The following is a 15,549-nucleotide window of genomic DNA, read 5'->3' as shown; positions in this document are numbered from 1 at the left end:
AGCAGCGTCAGTATTTACGCCACCCCGACCTGCAGGCCAGTGCTCAGGAGAAGCTCAGAAAGCATACAAAGGAAAACACCCACGATTATACCCTCTGTTAAAAACACACACCAAAAAGATAAATAAATAAAATAATGAGATAAAACAGGTCCTACACATGTCCTATCACTTGGTATCATCTTTTCACAGGGAGCAGACAGAACTCCTGTCACAAAATTACAGGGAAAGACAGTTTTCTATAACCTGAACATTTTCTAACCCATGTGATTACAAAAATGTCGGCAAGTTATTATAATTATTACTAAGGGACCGAAGACTCTGAAAAAGAACAGATGCTTTATTTATTGGCTGGGGAGGGGAGTGGTTAGTGCCGGGGGGATAAAGCAAAGAGCAAGGCTGGACTTGTTGCAGCTCTGGGCTCTTTCACACTGAGCGACGTGGTCCAGCACACTCCTGCTCCCTTCCCTTGGTGTTTCAGACCCAAGTTCTTCACAGTATTAACCTTAGAAAAGGGCTCTCTCTGTCCTGGAGTCACTTCACTAACGTCACCTACAAGCACGGCATCAAGATGCCGCTTCAAAGCGATCTGCACACCAACATGCCTCAGCAGTGTCCGCTCTCCGAGCGAGAACCCGCGGCCGCCGCTGCAAGCCTGAGCCAGGCTGGTGCAGGGTTACACCACCCACTGCAGGATCCTGAAGGTTACCAGGCAGACACAGCTGGGGCCAGGGACGTGGTGGGGACACTGATGAACGCTGCTGGTTGCCCCTCAATGGTCATGTTTCCTTTGTCCCTTAAAATAGGACTTTTTTTTTTAAGATTGACACCTGAGCTAACAACTGTTGCCAATCTTCTTTTTTTTCTTTTCTGCTTTTTCTCCCCAAAGTCCCCCAGTACATAGTTGTATATTTCAGTTGTAGGTTCTTCTAGTTGTGGCATGTGGGACGCCACCTCAGCGTGGCCTGGTGAGCAGTGCAATGTCTGCACTCAGGATCCGAACCAGCGAAACCCTAGGCCGCCAAAGTGGAGCGCACCAACTCAACCACTCAGCCATGGGCCGGCCCCAGGAGTGTTTTTTTAAAGGTGGGCACACAGCTGTGTGGGATAAAGGCTACCTTGTCCCATCCACCTTCCAGCTGGGTGTTCCTTGTGATTAGACCCCTAGCCAACAGAATACAATCAGTGGTTGCTAGCCAATGTTTAACAACCAGCTCTCTTGGGGTGCGGGTGATGGGGGGGACCTTGGTTTGTGATGTTTGCCAGTTTCCATGTTATCAATACTCCCACCACAGCTAATTTCAGGCTTACACCTTGATGGCACTGAACATGGACTTGGGAAAAGCGGCAGCTCTCACTAGCTGGTACCAATTGGCTTCTGCCCCTCTGTGGTATACTTGTCAGACATGTGATTTCTGGGAAATGCCCTTAAAGGAGGAGGCCAAGTCTTAAAGGGTGGGGGCATGCCCACCCCCCTCCCCTCCCTGCTGGCTAGAATATCAATAGGATTGATGGAAATCCAGCCATCATACTGGACCACATGGAGGAAGCTGAGCATTAAGGAATGGCAGTCACCATGGAGAAGCCTTGGCCCCCGATGATGATCACAACTGTTGGGCCAGCCCGGGAATGTTTCCCTGCTGACGTCACTTATGTGACAACTGTGAGAAAGAAGGAAACCTCCATCTTGTCAACGAAACTGAGATTTTCAGTTTTCCCATTCACAGTGGAACCTATCCCAGCAGAGGGCACCATGCATGCTGAATAAGACGTCTGAACAAAACTAGGATTTATAGCTGGTAGGATCTTAAAGGATTCAGATTTGAAGCAACAACAAGAAAATCTGAACCTTTCTGGAAGGGACAAAGAGGAGAGAGGGGAATAAAGGTGGGGAGCAGGCCTGTGCTCAGCCGCTGCACCCGACCTCATGCCCAGCATCCTGCAGAGCACAGAGGAAGAAAGAGCCCAGACCAAGGCCAGCGGCTGCTGGATATGGGTGACTGAGCAGCAAGGGGGGAAGGGACTTGAAAGGCTGACCTCACCTCAGCCCCTCCGCTGACCTGCAGCCCAGCGCAAAGAGCAAGCAAGCCCACGCCAACGAGGCTCCCTCCTCGCACACCCAGGCCAGCTCCCGAATCCACAGGCCGGGGCTGGGGGAGGACCCCCCGCCAAGGGCAGTGCAATCCCTCGGCCTGAGAGAGACCTTCCTCAGACTGCTTTCTTCTGGAGCACTTTTCCCAGGCCGAGAGGAGAAGGGAGCAATGTATGAGGTCACTTGGGGGACAGACTGAGCTGACTGACTCAGGCAGCAATTAAAGCAGGTTAGTACCTTTTGCCTTTCTGGAGTTTATTTAAAATGTATTGCTCAGGCATAGGCCAGCCTGTTATTTTCTTTGTGTTATACGGTGGGTTCCAGGCAAATGCAGAATGACTTACTTAAAATATAGATAAAACTAATTATTACAAGTGAACCATCCAAAAAGTCAATATGCAAACAGAATATAATAGTGTTATAAGTAGATTCTTATCTACTTTCAAAATACTCTTTCTGGAGTCTGTAGGGAACAGGTCTGCACACGTCCAACCAGCAGTTCGTCAATGCTGACCACCTGTGATGTCACTAACTTGGGCCTCACTGCGTGCACTCCAAGGGGACCTACAAGGATGGTTTCCATCACTCTGCATCTGAAGTCTCTGACCACACACTGCCTCCACGTCAGTCTCTTGACAACTTCAGACTAAAGGACTCTTGTGCGATCAGCATGATTTTCACTCTCTCCCCACCACCCCCCGCCAATACAGCTGACGCTAAGACCTGGCGAGGGTTGACGGTGTGAGTAGGGGGCACTCTCAGTGACAGCGGCAATGGGCAGGGAGCAGCAAGAAGAGAGGAAACACCCTGGCTGAGGGACACACGAGGAAGGCCTGTGCGAGACACAGTTCTGAAAGCAACGACATGAAGCGCAGTCTAGTTCTAAGAGAAAAACCAGAGAAAAACAACACTTCTAGTCACATACCCTCAGGAATCCTGACAATAGCTCAAATTTACAGGGCCAAAGATCTTTCGAAATGTTTCAGACACTTGCTGCAAATATTTGAGGTATAATGATTATCACTCAAGTCAGACATCCGAGCACTGGACGGCCCTGTCCAGGTTCTCGTCCTGGCTCTGGCATTTACTAGCTATAACCAACTCGGTATGTTTGCCCAGCCTCAGTGTCTGCGTTTACCAAATGGAGATCATCAAGCAGACTCTGCAGGGTGGTTGTAAAAACCAGGGAGAACTGACATAAAGCACATATGCAAAAGGTCTGCACAAAATAATATTCTACAAATGAGAGCTATATAAACTTTAGGTTAGAAAAGAATATATATGGTTGCTGTTGATAAGCAATCAAAAATTGAAATTGATTAGTCTGATGGCATAATTTAAAATTATAACAAGTACAAACTGAAATGAACTGACGTATATAACATAATCCACACTTCAATAATCTGGGCCCCCAACAGAGAAAAATAAGATAAACTTGGACAAAATCTGGTACTACTCCTCCAGTTCTGTTCTGTAAACTCTAGCTCCATGTTCACGTCTCTGTCCGCTGCCCTCATCTCTGCACCCGCCAAACGGCACCTCTGCTCGCCTGGGCAAGAGGGCAAATTCCGCCATTCTCCTTTAACGGAGGCTTGGTAGCTATAGACGCCGCATTCCAACCCACTGGACCATCAACCACACTCTAAAGTGTAGCCTGAAGCTTCGTGAAGTAAGTGTGCTTCTGTAAAAGAAGTCTACCTGCCGAGAAGTCTGTCTTTGGCAATTCCCTTCCCAGGAGTTAACTTGACACCAACGTTTTCTAAAAACAAAATTACCTTTTATAGTCAGAAAAGGTATATCTAAGCAAGCTGTTTACTTCCCTCTCAAATATAATCCTGAATACAAGGAAGAGAGCTGCTTCTGAAATCAAACACTCCACCTTCTTCACAACTGAGACGGGGAGGGCAGGAGCAGTTTAGCAGATGTGTGCGAGGGGTGGGGAACATCTGCCTAGAGAGGCTGAGCCGACTACCGGGTGTGAATTAATTCTTCAGAACAACAACTTAGGAAAGATGAATGTGGGGCAAAAATGTCCTGACTTAGGACTAGCATTATTCACCATCAAGATTCTGCAAACTTTGAGCCAATCAATTCTTCAGCTTCTAAATTAATTTTGTAGTTTGTTTATTTCAAGTGTCATAGAAATAAATACTAGACGTTTTAGTTATGCACAAATGCTACAGAATTTTCCAGAATAAATATATGTTCTATACCTTAGGGTGTATATTTTGAACCACTGTAGCTAAAACTAAAAGTCAAACAGAAGCAAGGAAATAAACTCACGTGTCAAACTCGTCAAAGAGATCACAACTCTGCAGCGCTGACAGAGCAAGTCGAAAAGGTTCCTCTAGAAAACAAAAGGAGAATTAGGAATCAAAGGAATCGTGGCTTCTTAGGTACACAGCAAGTCACACTGTGTCCTCTCCCCTCCCCCAAACCCATTTCCAACTGGTATGGCCACTGTGATTTATTCTGGGGTGAAAATTAATGATACCACTGCAATTAGCCAGTGCGGCTCAGTAGGCACACTCAAAGTGATAAATGCTCCAAGAAAACTTTCCCAAAACCCCATAAAAATAAGATGCTTCATCTGAAAACATTCATAAAAAAGTAACTAAAAATGAGCAATATCAGATGATTCTGAAATTGACGTTAGTACAGATATCAATATTCAGCAAGTTAAGCCTATTAAATGATCAAATTCTCTGAAACATTTTTAAAACACACACACACAGGATCAGTTGAATAGGCAACATCTAACTCAGAAAACTGTAGGCTTGTCACTTCCTGGGCTTTTAGAGTCTCTCAAAAATCTAGGACATAAAGCTGTGCAAGGCCAATCAGGTGTCAACGAGCAGAGGGGAAAGCGTTACCTCATTCACTAATGACGCAGATGGAGTAATTCTCGCTAAATTTACCAAAAATAGAATATCCACTGATTAAAGGACTGATCAAGGAGCTAGAACTTGCTGATAAAATAAAATAAAGCAAAACTCCCAGGTAAACAGGCGCAATGGGAGATAGGGAGGAAGTTAACCCACAGGGTTACCCTGCTAACTCTAAATCAGAATCAAGTAAGACATGAGAACTCGTAAAGAAGGTGGAGGCAAAACGGAAGTAAAAAGCAATTTCTCAACAACAACAAAAAGTCTACCACTTTTATTCTTTTATTCCACACTGTCCCAAAAGGAATGGGGATTAGTATATTAAAACTTAATTCCCTTCATCCCATCCCCAAATCATACTCTTTAGGAATCATTATGAAGCAGAAAGACTAAAAGGCTTTGAAATTATATAAAAGTGGTTCACATCAAACAGCACTCATATTTCTAGGGCAGAGTAAGAAGAATATGACTGACCTGAAGCTTTTATCCCATAGGGCAAACTAAACTTATCGCCACCATACAAGGAAGCAATCTTTTTAAAATCAGATGCACACAGAAAAGGATGAAACTCATGAAATCTGGAAGAAAAGGATAAAGAATGATTTTGCCAAATGCCCACAATATTTGCAGGCTTTGAAAGTCACAACTGAAAATAACTGTAGTATATCACTCATACTGCTATATTGACTATATATGAATGTATAATTATTTTTAAAATTCTTTAAAAATCATCTTAAACAGTATTTCAACATTTCATGGAATGATATTTGCAATGGAACTCACAATTGGAATGGAAACACCTTCCAGGTCATGGAACCAAAACTATGTTACTGCTTCGGGGGACCAGCGAGGAGGGAACGAAGTTTTAAAAACAAATTAACATCAAGTGATAAAATGTTAGCTATCTAAGGGAAGAAACAAAGGAAGTAACAAGGGAAAATAAAAGTATTTCTTTTCCCAAACCCAAATTAAAAAGTACCATATGTATAAATTTGTGTCAGCCATGAAAATAAAAATACATGAGGGAGCTGGCCCCATGGACAAGGGTTCAAGTTCTGCACACTCTGCTTCAGTGGCCCATGTTCATGGGTTAGGATTCTGGGCATGGACCTACTCCACTCATCAGTGGCCATGCTGTGGAGGCATTCTACACACAAAATAGAGGAAGACTGGAACAGATGTTAGCTTAGGGCTAGTCTTCCTCACCAAAAAAAAAAAAAAAAAAAAAAAAAAGCTTGAAAAGGTGGATGCAGCTAGAACCAAACTCTCTCCTGAAGTCATTAGATTAACATTTACTCAAGAACAAGAACTGTCTGCTTTTTCCTATTGCCTTCTCTGCCTGAAGGATGCCCCTGTCCCACTCAGGCACACTCAAGAAGCTCTCCAGCTCTTCCTTGGGAAAGTGACCCACAGATCCCTCTGCACCCTGAGGGCAAGGTGACAAAGGATGCTGGTCTGTGGAGTGTGGGGGTGACAATGGTGAGTAAGGATTAATGTCTACTGCCAGGCAGACTTTGTGTGAGGCGACTTACGTTGTATTTCTAAGTGAAATAACTGTTTAGCACCATGTCTCACACACAGTAGGGCTCAGTAAGTATTGGGCTTATCTGTAATAATGACCCAGTGCATTGTGTTAGATGGCGTTGTCTTATATGACATTATAATGCATCATATGACAGCACATTTCTGCTGTTGTTCCCCCTCCCAAAGCCTGGAAAGGTAGGTAAACCCTATGAATCAATGTAGACAGAGGCACTGAAGCTATGAGAAGTGAAGGAACTATGGCATTCTCTGGGGTCACTAACCCCTACCTGACCAAGAGGAAAGCCACGCCCAAGCTTAACGCCAAGGAGAGGCGTCCCCCACAGCCTCAGGAAGACATCCAAGCGCAGCCTCCCAGCCCAGCTTCTCCTGAGGCAGCCGGCAGAGGGGCAGCATTGGCCCCTGGGAACAGTGTTCCCACGACAAACGCGAGGCGACTGTCCTTAGACCAGGCTTGCACGCATGCTGAGCAATCTCGCGTAAATACTCTAATTTTTAGGGTTTCTCAGAAAGGAACTATCTCTCTTCACTAATGTTGAAGAGCACCTCAATTCTAGAACAGGATTTAAACCTGTAGGCGAAACCCACAGGTGGCTCGTGAGATCAATTTTGTGACTCATGATTTTTATTTATTTTTAAAGAGTGAATAGAACAGAATACAGGGTATCTGGAGCAGGAAGGGTGAAAGCTCTTTCTTTCTTTTCTTATTATAAATATGGGTGTATACTAGGTTCCATAGGAAAGTGTGTTTCTTACTAACTTCAAAAAAGTTTAAAACCACTCTCCCACTTTGCAGTGGTCCTATGAACTGCCGCCCCTCCCCCCCCCCCCACACACACAGCCATGGCACACCTGTAACCACACGCAGAGAGTTCATGCCGAGCGGTGGTTGACTTTAAAGGGAGCTCTGGCCCCAAAAAGTTAAGAACCAGTAATGGACAGGGACAGTAACATTAGAAAAGAAAAGAAGAAGAAAAGGAAACGCAAATTTTTGATCCTTAATGGGTAAAACGCTGAAAAGCTTGTGCCTGTTTTACACAATCAAACACGCCCAGACCTGACCGTCACTTATTTCTATTAATCTAGAGGCATTTTGACCAGCAATCTGTCAAAGTCGAGGTGACGGAGGAAAAGAACATGTGTGGGTGGCAGAGTAAATTCTCTGCGAGTTCTGACGGCCCTAAGGAGCAGTCCGCATTTCCTTATGCAGATGAGTACGTAGTCGGTGAAAGTCAGCGAAAGTCAGGAAACACTTGGACCCATAACGTTTAGCTCAGAGACCAGGGAGAAGCCGCCACGAAATAATAGGGTGGAGAACAGCACGTGAACAACAGGGGGCACGAACGTCTAGGGAGAGGCGCCCTTTTCCTGACCACCACCCACCCCCCCGCCCCCCCCCGTCTTGCCCCCGGGACCCCTCCCCGCCTCCTGACGATGCCCGAGGCGCTGTGCACCGCCCCCCGCTCAGCGGGTGCCCGGGAGGCGACCAGGTGTGGACGGTCGGCGAACACCTGCCGGCCGCCACGGCTTCTCGGCTGGCTTACCTGAGGAGCGAGGCGAAGGCCGGCTTCTCGCGGCACGGCTGGCCGCGTTTCCTCTGCTGCATCTCCACGGGATGCGCCCTGCCAGACAAGCAGGCGGTCAGGACGGTCCTCCCCGCAGCCCCGCCCACACCTGCGCCCGAGGGCCGGGATGCCAACGAGGGAGCCCAAGAGGCTGATGGGACAGGCGACCCAGAGGGCTTCCAAGAACCCTGAATCCAAGGGCCCTGGAGAAGGGCCAGGCTCCTGCACGGCCGTGGAAGCCGCGGCCAGGCCCGCTTCAGGAGTCCCCAAAGCGTGGAGACCCTACCCCCAGGGCACAGGGCTCCCAAGGGCTCGACGTCCTGTGCCACGTCTGGGACCCCTGCCGGCGACAGCGTGGAAACACCGACGCAGCAGCTTCCACAGCGCGGGGCCTGTGACCGGCTCCACCCATCACTGCGCAAGAGTCAGAGCCCAGGCTCCTCTCTTCGTGGCACAGGTCCGGCTGGGGCCTCCTGAATGGAGCAGTGTCTCCACAGTTTAAAAGGGTATTGTGACAAGACAGCGCACAATGACACTAATCGAAGAGGCCGGGGTGGGAGGCTGACTTTGCCCGGAAAGAGGAAAGAGCTTAACATCCGAGAATGTATTAATGGCCATCACCAATGTGAAGAATTAATCTAAAACGGAAACTAATCAATTTTCGTCTATGATTCACAGGATTCAAACTAAAGAAATAGCTCAAACTCTTCATGGATAGACTCAACTCACAGTGATTTTTGGTACAAAACCCCTGTAGTTAGAACAACAAGGTTTCTGAACTATGGGGCTAATAAAGTTCTTATGCAGAGAAACATCTTTTGTGAACACCACAAACAAAAATCTCTTGATTTATCTGTAAGGAAGATACATAAATATGATGGACAAGCACATCAGGCCATAAAAACTAAATTATATTCAGAGGACAAAAGGAAGTATAAGATATTACTTGATTTCTAAGGTTATTAAGAATATAGAAAGCTGTTTTGGGAGAGTGTGACGACAAACTTTGGGTGGCTTTTTAAAAAAAGACAATTATCTGTCAAATAGTTTTTAAGGCAGCAAGTTCACAGCACACACACCCATCAAAGTAGTTCCTCATGGTACTTTCTGTGACTCAAGTAATGTGTCCCTCCCATGAAGAACACTAATCAACCAGTGATGAAATTAAATGCAGAGGCATCAAGTTCTTTTTTTATCTAGTAAACAAAAGCTAGAAAGAGGATCTAGAACCTACTATTGGAACACTGGCAGAGAGTACTGAACTTCTGCCCAACACAGGAAGTTGTCATGTGACTTATTTTGATTTAATTATAAACTACCAGCCAGCCAGGATTTAAAGGTGATCAAAGCTTCATTCCTTACCAGAAGACCAACAGTAAGAAAAAGGATAAAAAGCGTATTATAAAAGTTTTCTTTGCAATAAACTATCTGTGCCTCTTCAAAGTTTTATATGTGACATTTCAAGCCAAAGTTGTTTGAAAAGGTACATATATCATCATTCACCAAAAGTTTTAAACAAAGGAAACTACTTGGAGTGTCTAAATTTTATCAACAATCTCTTATCCAAATATCTTAAGTTCTAAAAGTCAAGTCCCACTGAGTCCAAGAATTACTCCATTAATTCAAGGAGATGAGATATTATATAAAGAATGTTATGTTGCAAAGATGGTCAACATCACTGCTTCCCTGAAGTCAGTAAAAAGAGGGTGTTGCTTCTTAGTTTTTTTTTTAAAGGGTGGCAACTGAGCTACAACTGTTGTCAATCTTCTTTTTTTTCCTGCTTTTTCTCCCCAAATCCCTCCAGTACACAGTTGTAGATTTTAGTTGTGGGTCCTTCTAGTTGAGGCATGGGGGATGCCGCCTCAGCATGGCCTGATGAGCGGTGCCATGTCTGTGCCCAGGATCCAAACCTATGAAACCCTGAGCCGCTGAAGTGGAGCGCGGGAAGAAATGGGGCACTCGAACTTAACCACTGGGCCACGGGGTAAGCCCCGCCTTAGTTTTTAAACTGTTAGAGATACAATGTACGAGATACTGGAATGGTAAAACTCCAATTTATAATGGAAAGCTAGAGAGGGTTCAAAATGTCACAGGGGTTTTTTACAGGTCCCTCTAAACATTTGAGTGTCAAGAAATAATTAGCTTGGGAGTTGTATTTAAACAGCCAAAATGAAACTTACCAATAGACACTTGTTCCCCATGATATACAATGCAGCACATAGTAAAGGAAGATAGCACTCAGGAATATGGCCACAAGGTACCCTCTCATGGCTGTCGCACCTGGAACGCAAGGGAGGGAGTCCAGAGAAAGGCAAGATTGTTATCCAGATGGATTTACATAACGGCTCAAACATAAGCATCAGTGAATAAACACGTAGAGAGGGAAGAGTGGAAGAATATGATGCAGGCCTATTATTGTGGAAACACCACTGAATTTGCAGGAGGAGGATATATTTTTCTGTCTCTCCTTGTCCTCTTATCTTTAATCAACATAACAGGATGCATGTTTAGACCAGTGAACAGTTACATGGTTTCAAAGCCAGTGGCTTCCAGACTGCTTTCTTATGTTAGATAAGAAAGAAAAAGTTTGATTCAGAACAAAATTTTATACATCTATTCCATATCCAAAACTTTTTTCAGAAACATTGAAAAATATCTAGTATTTTCTCTCTCACAAGAGAAAGTAAATATATGCCTTAAGATGTAAATAAACATTTCATTTCTTCATGTTCAAAGTAACTTTTAAATGCCATCCATTACAATTTTTACAAGTCTCTTTTCTAATTTTAAAAAACTCAGAAAAAAAGCAACTAAAAAATATTCCCCACGTCCTCAATTTTTATACACTTTTACACACACCCATTTGATTTTTCAATGTAGCACAGGTAAATTTAGCTAGTTACTTGTTTTTGTGTTAAATGGACAGTATAGCTCATTGCATGTTTATAGACAGACAAAAACCTGGACACAATTCTCTCTAGAATATAAATGCAAAAATAAGACCCTTTATAGAATACATATTTTTAAAAAACCTAAAACATGTTTGTTTAGTTCCCACTTTTGCTTCAAAGACAGAAATGAACAAGTTCTCACTTCCCCACGTAAGTAAATGCAAAAGACAAATTTAGTAGATGATATGATTCTATACTAGATCTATTTCAGTTCATGTGACTCTAAATTTACACTGTTTCTTTGCTTCTCCTATCCGGTTTCTGGTTCACCGAGACAATTTCACGTCCCACTCCTCTCACTTCTGTCTGTGTATGTTAACTCAACTGGGGCAACATGGGGTGGCACATGTTGGGTTTGGTTACACACATTTCCAAATAATGTAATGCTGCCTCCCTTTTAATGGTCAAACAAGTTCAAACGGAAATCTTAAAATAAGATCTCCATTGCCTTCATAAGTAGAATACACAAAATATAATTTAAGCTGTTCTTGACAATGCAGGGTCATCTTAACAAGTATCATAATTATGCTGGGCTCTGTTAAGGTGGAGACCCTCTGGAGCTAATGAGGGTGTGGGGCTGTTTGCTGAGGGGACTAACCTGTGGTGATCATCTGGCGGGAATGGCTGGTCTCTCCCCACTTGCTGGCAGCTTCTGCTTCTCACTGCTGATAAGGCAGCCACCACCCCCACATGCCACTATTATAAATTAGTTAGAAATGAGGGCTGTGTCAGCAGACCACGAGTAAATGAGTTCAATGAGCAAACTGTAGTTTACACATACTTCTAATTAGAGCACATAGCCCCATGAATTGTCAACACCCGCTGGGGATCAGAAGACATGAACCACGGCCCAGCTCCATACAGTTCCTGGCTTGGGGGCCTCAGGTAGGTCAGTGCCCCTCTTCCAATGTCCTCTTCCCGCATTTACAAGTGACAACGCACAACTACCTCTGTTAGACAGTTAACCAAAATGATGGGCGTCTGGCACAACCTAAGACAAAAATACATGCTGAATAAGTTTATGTATTTTATCGGCGTTTGTTTTCTAAAACTAAAGTCAGCTGTACTCTTTTCCTACACAGTAAAATGCACGGGTTTTGAGAAATCCAAAATGAGACCTGGCCCATCCTTAATGCAACCTGGCCGCATTCTCATTGGCCCGACAGGAAGCCGCGATGGGGCGTGGCTTTGGCGGAAACCGGGGCATCCCCTGAGGCAGAAGGGCTGGGGTCGGTAAGGCGCAGCAACTCCGCTGCTTCCGTCTCCCCGGGCCTGGGCTTCCCTTCCACTTTGTTCTCTCTCCCTCACCCATTTGTAATGTATGCTGTCTTCATACGGTGTGGGCTATTTCAAAAATCGCCTTAAATTCTTGGTAAAAAGCAAGAAATAAATCGCATGATATTTACTGGGTAAAAAAAAATAGTACGGTTCCATGTTTCTTGAGAAATAATTAGGAAAATCCAAGTGATGGAGAGAATTATGGCTTGGGGATCATCAGAGTAAAAGCGTAAGACAGCGAGGTCTTGGGGATATTGGCTGCCTCGCTGGAGTGGCTGACAGAAGAATCACAGACAGACAGGACAGCCAGCCCAGAGCCCCACCCTGACCACTGTCCAACCCACACTGGCTTTCGTTCCTCCCCTGGTACTTGGAGAATTGAGACGGGTCAAGAACTGGGGTCCAGCTGGGTCCTAAAAGGGAGTCCATCACGTCTGAGGGAGGTGAGAATATGAAACGCTCAGGTGGAGGCCATGGGCCAGCTCCATCATGACAAGGTACAGGCCCCTCAGTGCCGGCGGGGAGCCCGTGTGCAGTTGGCTTGGCTCATCCCTTGACGGAATTGACCTCAGCAAATGCTTTTCTTTTTCATGCAGGTATCACCCAACATGAATATAGGATAAATATAAGACTCCAAAGAACGCAATGGGGTTACTTATATACCCTGTGACTCCTTTGAAAATACACTGTAATTAAGCCTTTTTTGTTGTTGTGCATGCTGATGGATTCTAGAACCCAAGTTAGACTTGTAGCGAGACAGCTTTAGAAACTACTGATACTGGGATTAAAATGGACCCAGCAGGCATTCTACCACGGGCCAAAACAGTTACCAAACAACCTGCCTGAATACTCAAATTAAGTATTTAAGGCTCCATCCAGAATAACATCATTTATGCAAACACCCAACAAGAATGCCACTTACTAGTAACAGCAATTTTTTAAAAACATATTTACACCTAAGATAAGACAATATATGAAGGTCTAGAGAAAGAACTCAGTACTTACAATTCAATTTGCTTCTCTGTTCCCGAAAACACATTCTTTGGGAAATTTACATATGTATTTTACAGGGCACGGAAGTATGTGTAAGCGAGATTTTTGTTGTTTTTCATTCACCAATATGTGGTTTAGCTGAAAACAAAGAAGTGTGGGAGAACATCCCTTTTTTCCTTCAAAAAGTAAAATAAACCCACTCCTGAAGAGCCAGTGCATACACCAGCTGAGAAAAACCCCGAAGCTTAGCCACTCGCTTGTGTTTCATTGCAGTTCAAAGTATCTGTAGTCAAGTTGCAAAGCAGACCGGGGCCAGCCAGGATATCCTCGTGACAAACATATATAGTTCCTCTGCTTGCTCACAGGAAAAAGCTTCCACAGATAAACGAACTCTCTAATTATAATTCTATAAATGGAATGACCATTTTGCTTTGAGCAAAAGCCTTCAAAGGAAAGCCAGTTAGAAATTAACAGAGTGCCTGCTTAAAAAAAAAAAAAAAAAAACCCCAAAACATAATGCCCTTCAACAGGAAACAAGTTTCCAGATCTTGACATTAAACATGGTAGTCACCAGCTTCTTGGCTGCAGCTCCTCCTAGGATCAGGGTCCCCCAAACATCCTTTACAAAGTTAAATCATAAGGCAATTATCCACCGACAGTGTGAGTAGAGGGCATGGAGGCAGAGCAGGGCTCACTGGCAGAGACCAAATGCTTATTTTCTTCTCAAAGGATGGTACATAATCCAACACATCAATAATCTACGTACACCAAGTGAGCTCAGTCTCGGCAACCATTTTTCCTTCTCTTTAATAATAATGTATATTTTATTTGTGTGGTGGTTTAAAGTTCACAAAACGCTCGCATGTCCATCCCTTCACTAAAAGCTTGAAACAAGCTTGATAAACAGTTGTGCAGTTACGATCTTCCTGAGGAAGGAGGGTAATGAAAGTTTCTGAGGTCCAGTGAGTCCGCCCGGGTCACACAGTTTAAGAGACAGAAATAGACCTAAGGTCGGACTGTTTCTTTTCAGGGTTCTATTCCTGGTATCACCCTGTCTCTCAAGACAAAAGGCATGAGAGGCTCTCAAAAGAGAGAATGCTGGGCCAGCCTCACGGCCGAGTGATTAAACTTCTGCACATTCCACTTTTGCAGCCCGGGTTCACGGGTTTGGATCCCAGGTGTGGACCTACCCCACTTGTCAACCATGCTGTGGGGGTGACCCACATACAAAAAATAGAGTAAGATTGGCACAGATGTTAGCTCAGGGCAAATCTTCCTCACCACAAAAATAAAAAGAGAGGGGCCAGCCCCATGGCCGAGTGGTTAAGTTCTCGGGCTCTGCTGCAGCAGCCCAGGGTTTTGCCAATTTGGATCCTGGGTGTGGACATGGCACCGCTTGTCAGGCCACATTGAGGCAGCATCCCACATGTCACAACTAGAAGGACTTGCAACTAAGATATACAACTATGTATGGGGGGTTTGGGGAGATAGAGCAGGAAAAAAAGAAAAAAGATTGGCAACAGTTGTTAGCTCGGGTGTCGATCTAAAAAAAAAAAAAGAAAGAATTCTAAACTATCATTTCCTGACAGTCCTCCGCTGGTGGCCGCATTCCAGAGGGTGCATTCAGATATTGGTGAAGGGGAGGTGGCCCCTGGGCAGCATTCCCCAAAGTGACCTGGCAGTTCCAAGGGTCAGCACCAACTGGGAGCATGTTCACAGGCACAGGCCTGAGCCCCCAACTGATCTGAATCTCTGGGGCTCAGGAGTGTGCACTGAAACAAGCACCCTCCAGTTTGGTTCTTATGCATAGTGAAGTTTAAGAGCCACTGCTGTAGGAAATGCTACATGGAGGAAAAAAAACAGTAAAGAATTTACTGATGTCACAGCAGTGACCCACGAGCAGGTGCTGTCTGTCTACCATTTCCTTTCCTGCACTTCTGACCATCCCCGTCATCACACAGAACATGCGACACGGATCCCATAACTGGATGCTGTGTATTAATTTTTTGCCCGCAATGCCCAGCACATGGCAAATGCCCAATGAATAAAGGCTGACTGGCATGTGCAAGGCCAGTGGTAAATGCTATTGGCGTAACCCTCAAGACCACCGTGTGAGGGGTGGTAAAGCTGCAGTTCCCATCGTACCGATGAGGAAACTGAAGCTCTGAGAGGAGCTGTGCCCTTCCTGGGCAGAGAAGTAGCAGAGCCAGGACTCAAACCACATCTCTGAGCCAGGAGCCCAGGCA

General features: G+C 44.9%; 1 protein-coding gene across 47 annotated transcripts in view; it reads right to left on the bottom strand.

Moving 5' to 3' along the window:
• ST3GAL6 (ST3 beta-galactoside alpha-2,3-sialyltransferase 6) overlaps window positions 1-15,549 on the bottom strand; it is an 85,562-nt gene that overhangs the window by 42,105 nt on the left and 27,908 nt on the right. For 36 of the 47 annotated variants that reach the window (XR_011503124.1, XR_011503125.1, XR_011503122.1 and 33 more), the window contains 4 exons: window positions 10,262-10,361; window positions 8,061-8,138; window positions 5,449-5,552; window positions 4,373-4,436 (listed from right to left, as the gene is read on the bottom strand). Coding sequence is in view for 41 of the 47 variants with exons in the window: in XM_070508585.1 (XP_070364686.1) it covers window positions 4,373-4,436; window positions 5,449-5,552; window positions 8,061-8,138; window positions 10,262-10,350 (335 nt within the window). In the remaining 6 variants the exon portion in view is untranslated. Of the gene's footprint in view, window positions 1-4,372; window positions 4,437-5,448; window positions 5,553-8,060; window positions 8,139-10,261; window positions 10,362-11,630; window positions 12,024-13,315; window positions 13,618-15,549 lie in introns of those variants that run through there. The other 11 variants (XM_070508605.1, XM_070508606.1, XM_070508603.1 and 8 more) reach the window with 7 other exon arrangements.

This window comes from Equus asinus, chromosome 5 (genome assembly GCF_041296235.1).
Source record: "Equus asinus isolate D_3611 breed Donkey chromosome 5, EquAss-T2T_v2, whole genome shotgun sequence".
In the NCBI taxonomy this organism is placed as follows: domain Eukaryota; kingdom Metazoa; phylum Chordata; class Mammalia; order Perissodactyla; family Equidae; genus Equus; species Equus asinus.
The sequence above is the reverse complement of the archived record's forward strand: the minus strand, read 5'-3'. Positions and strand labels throughout refer to the sequence as shown.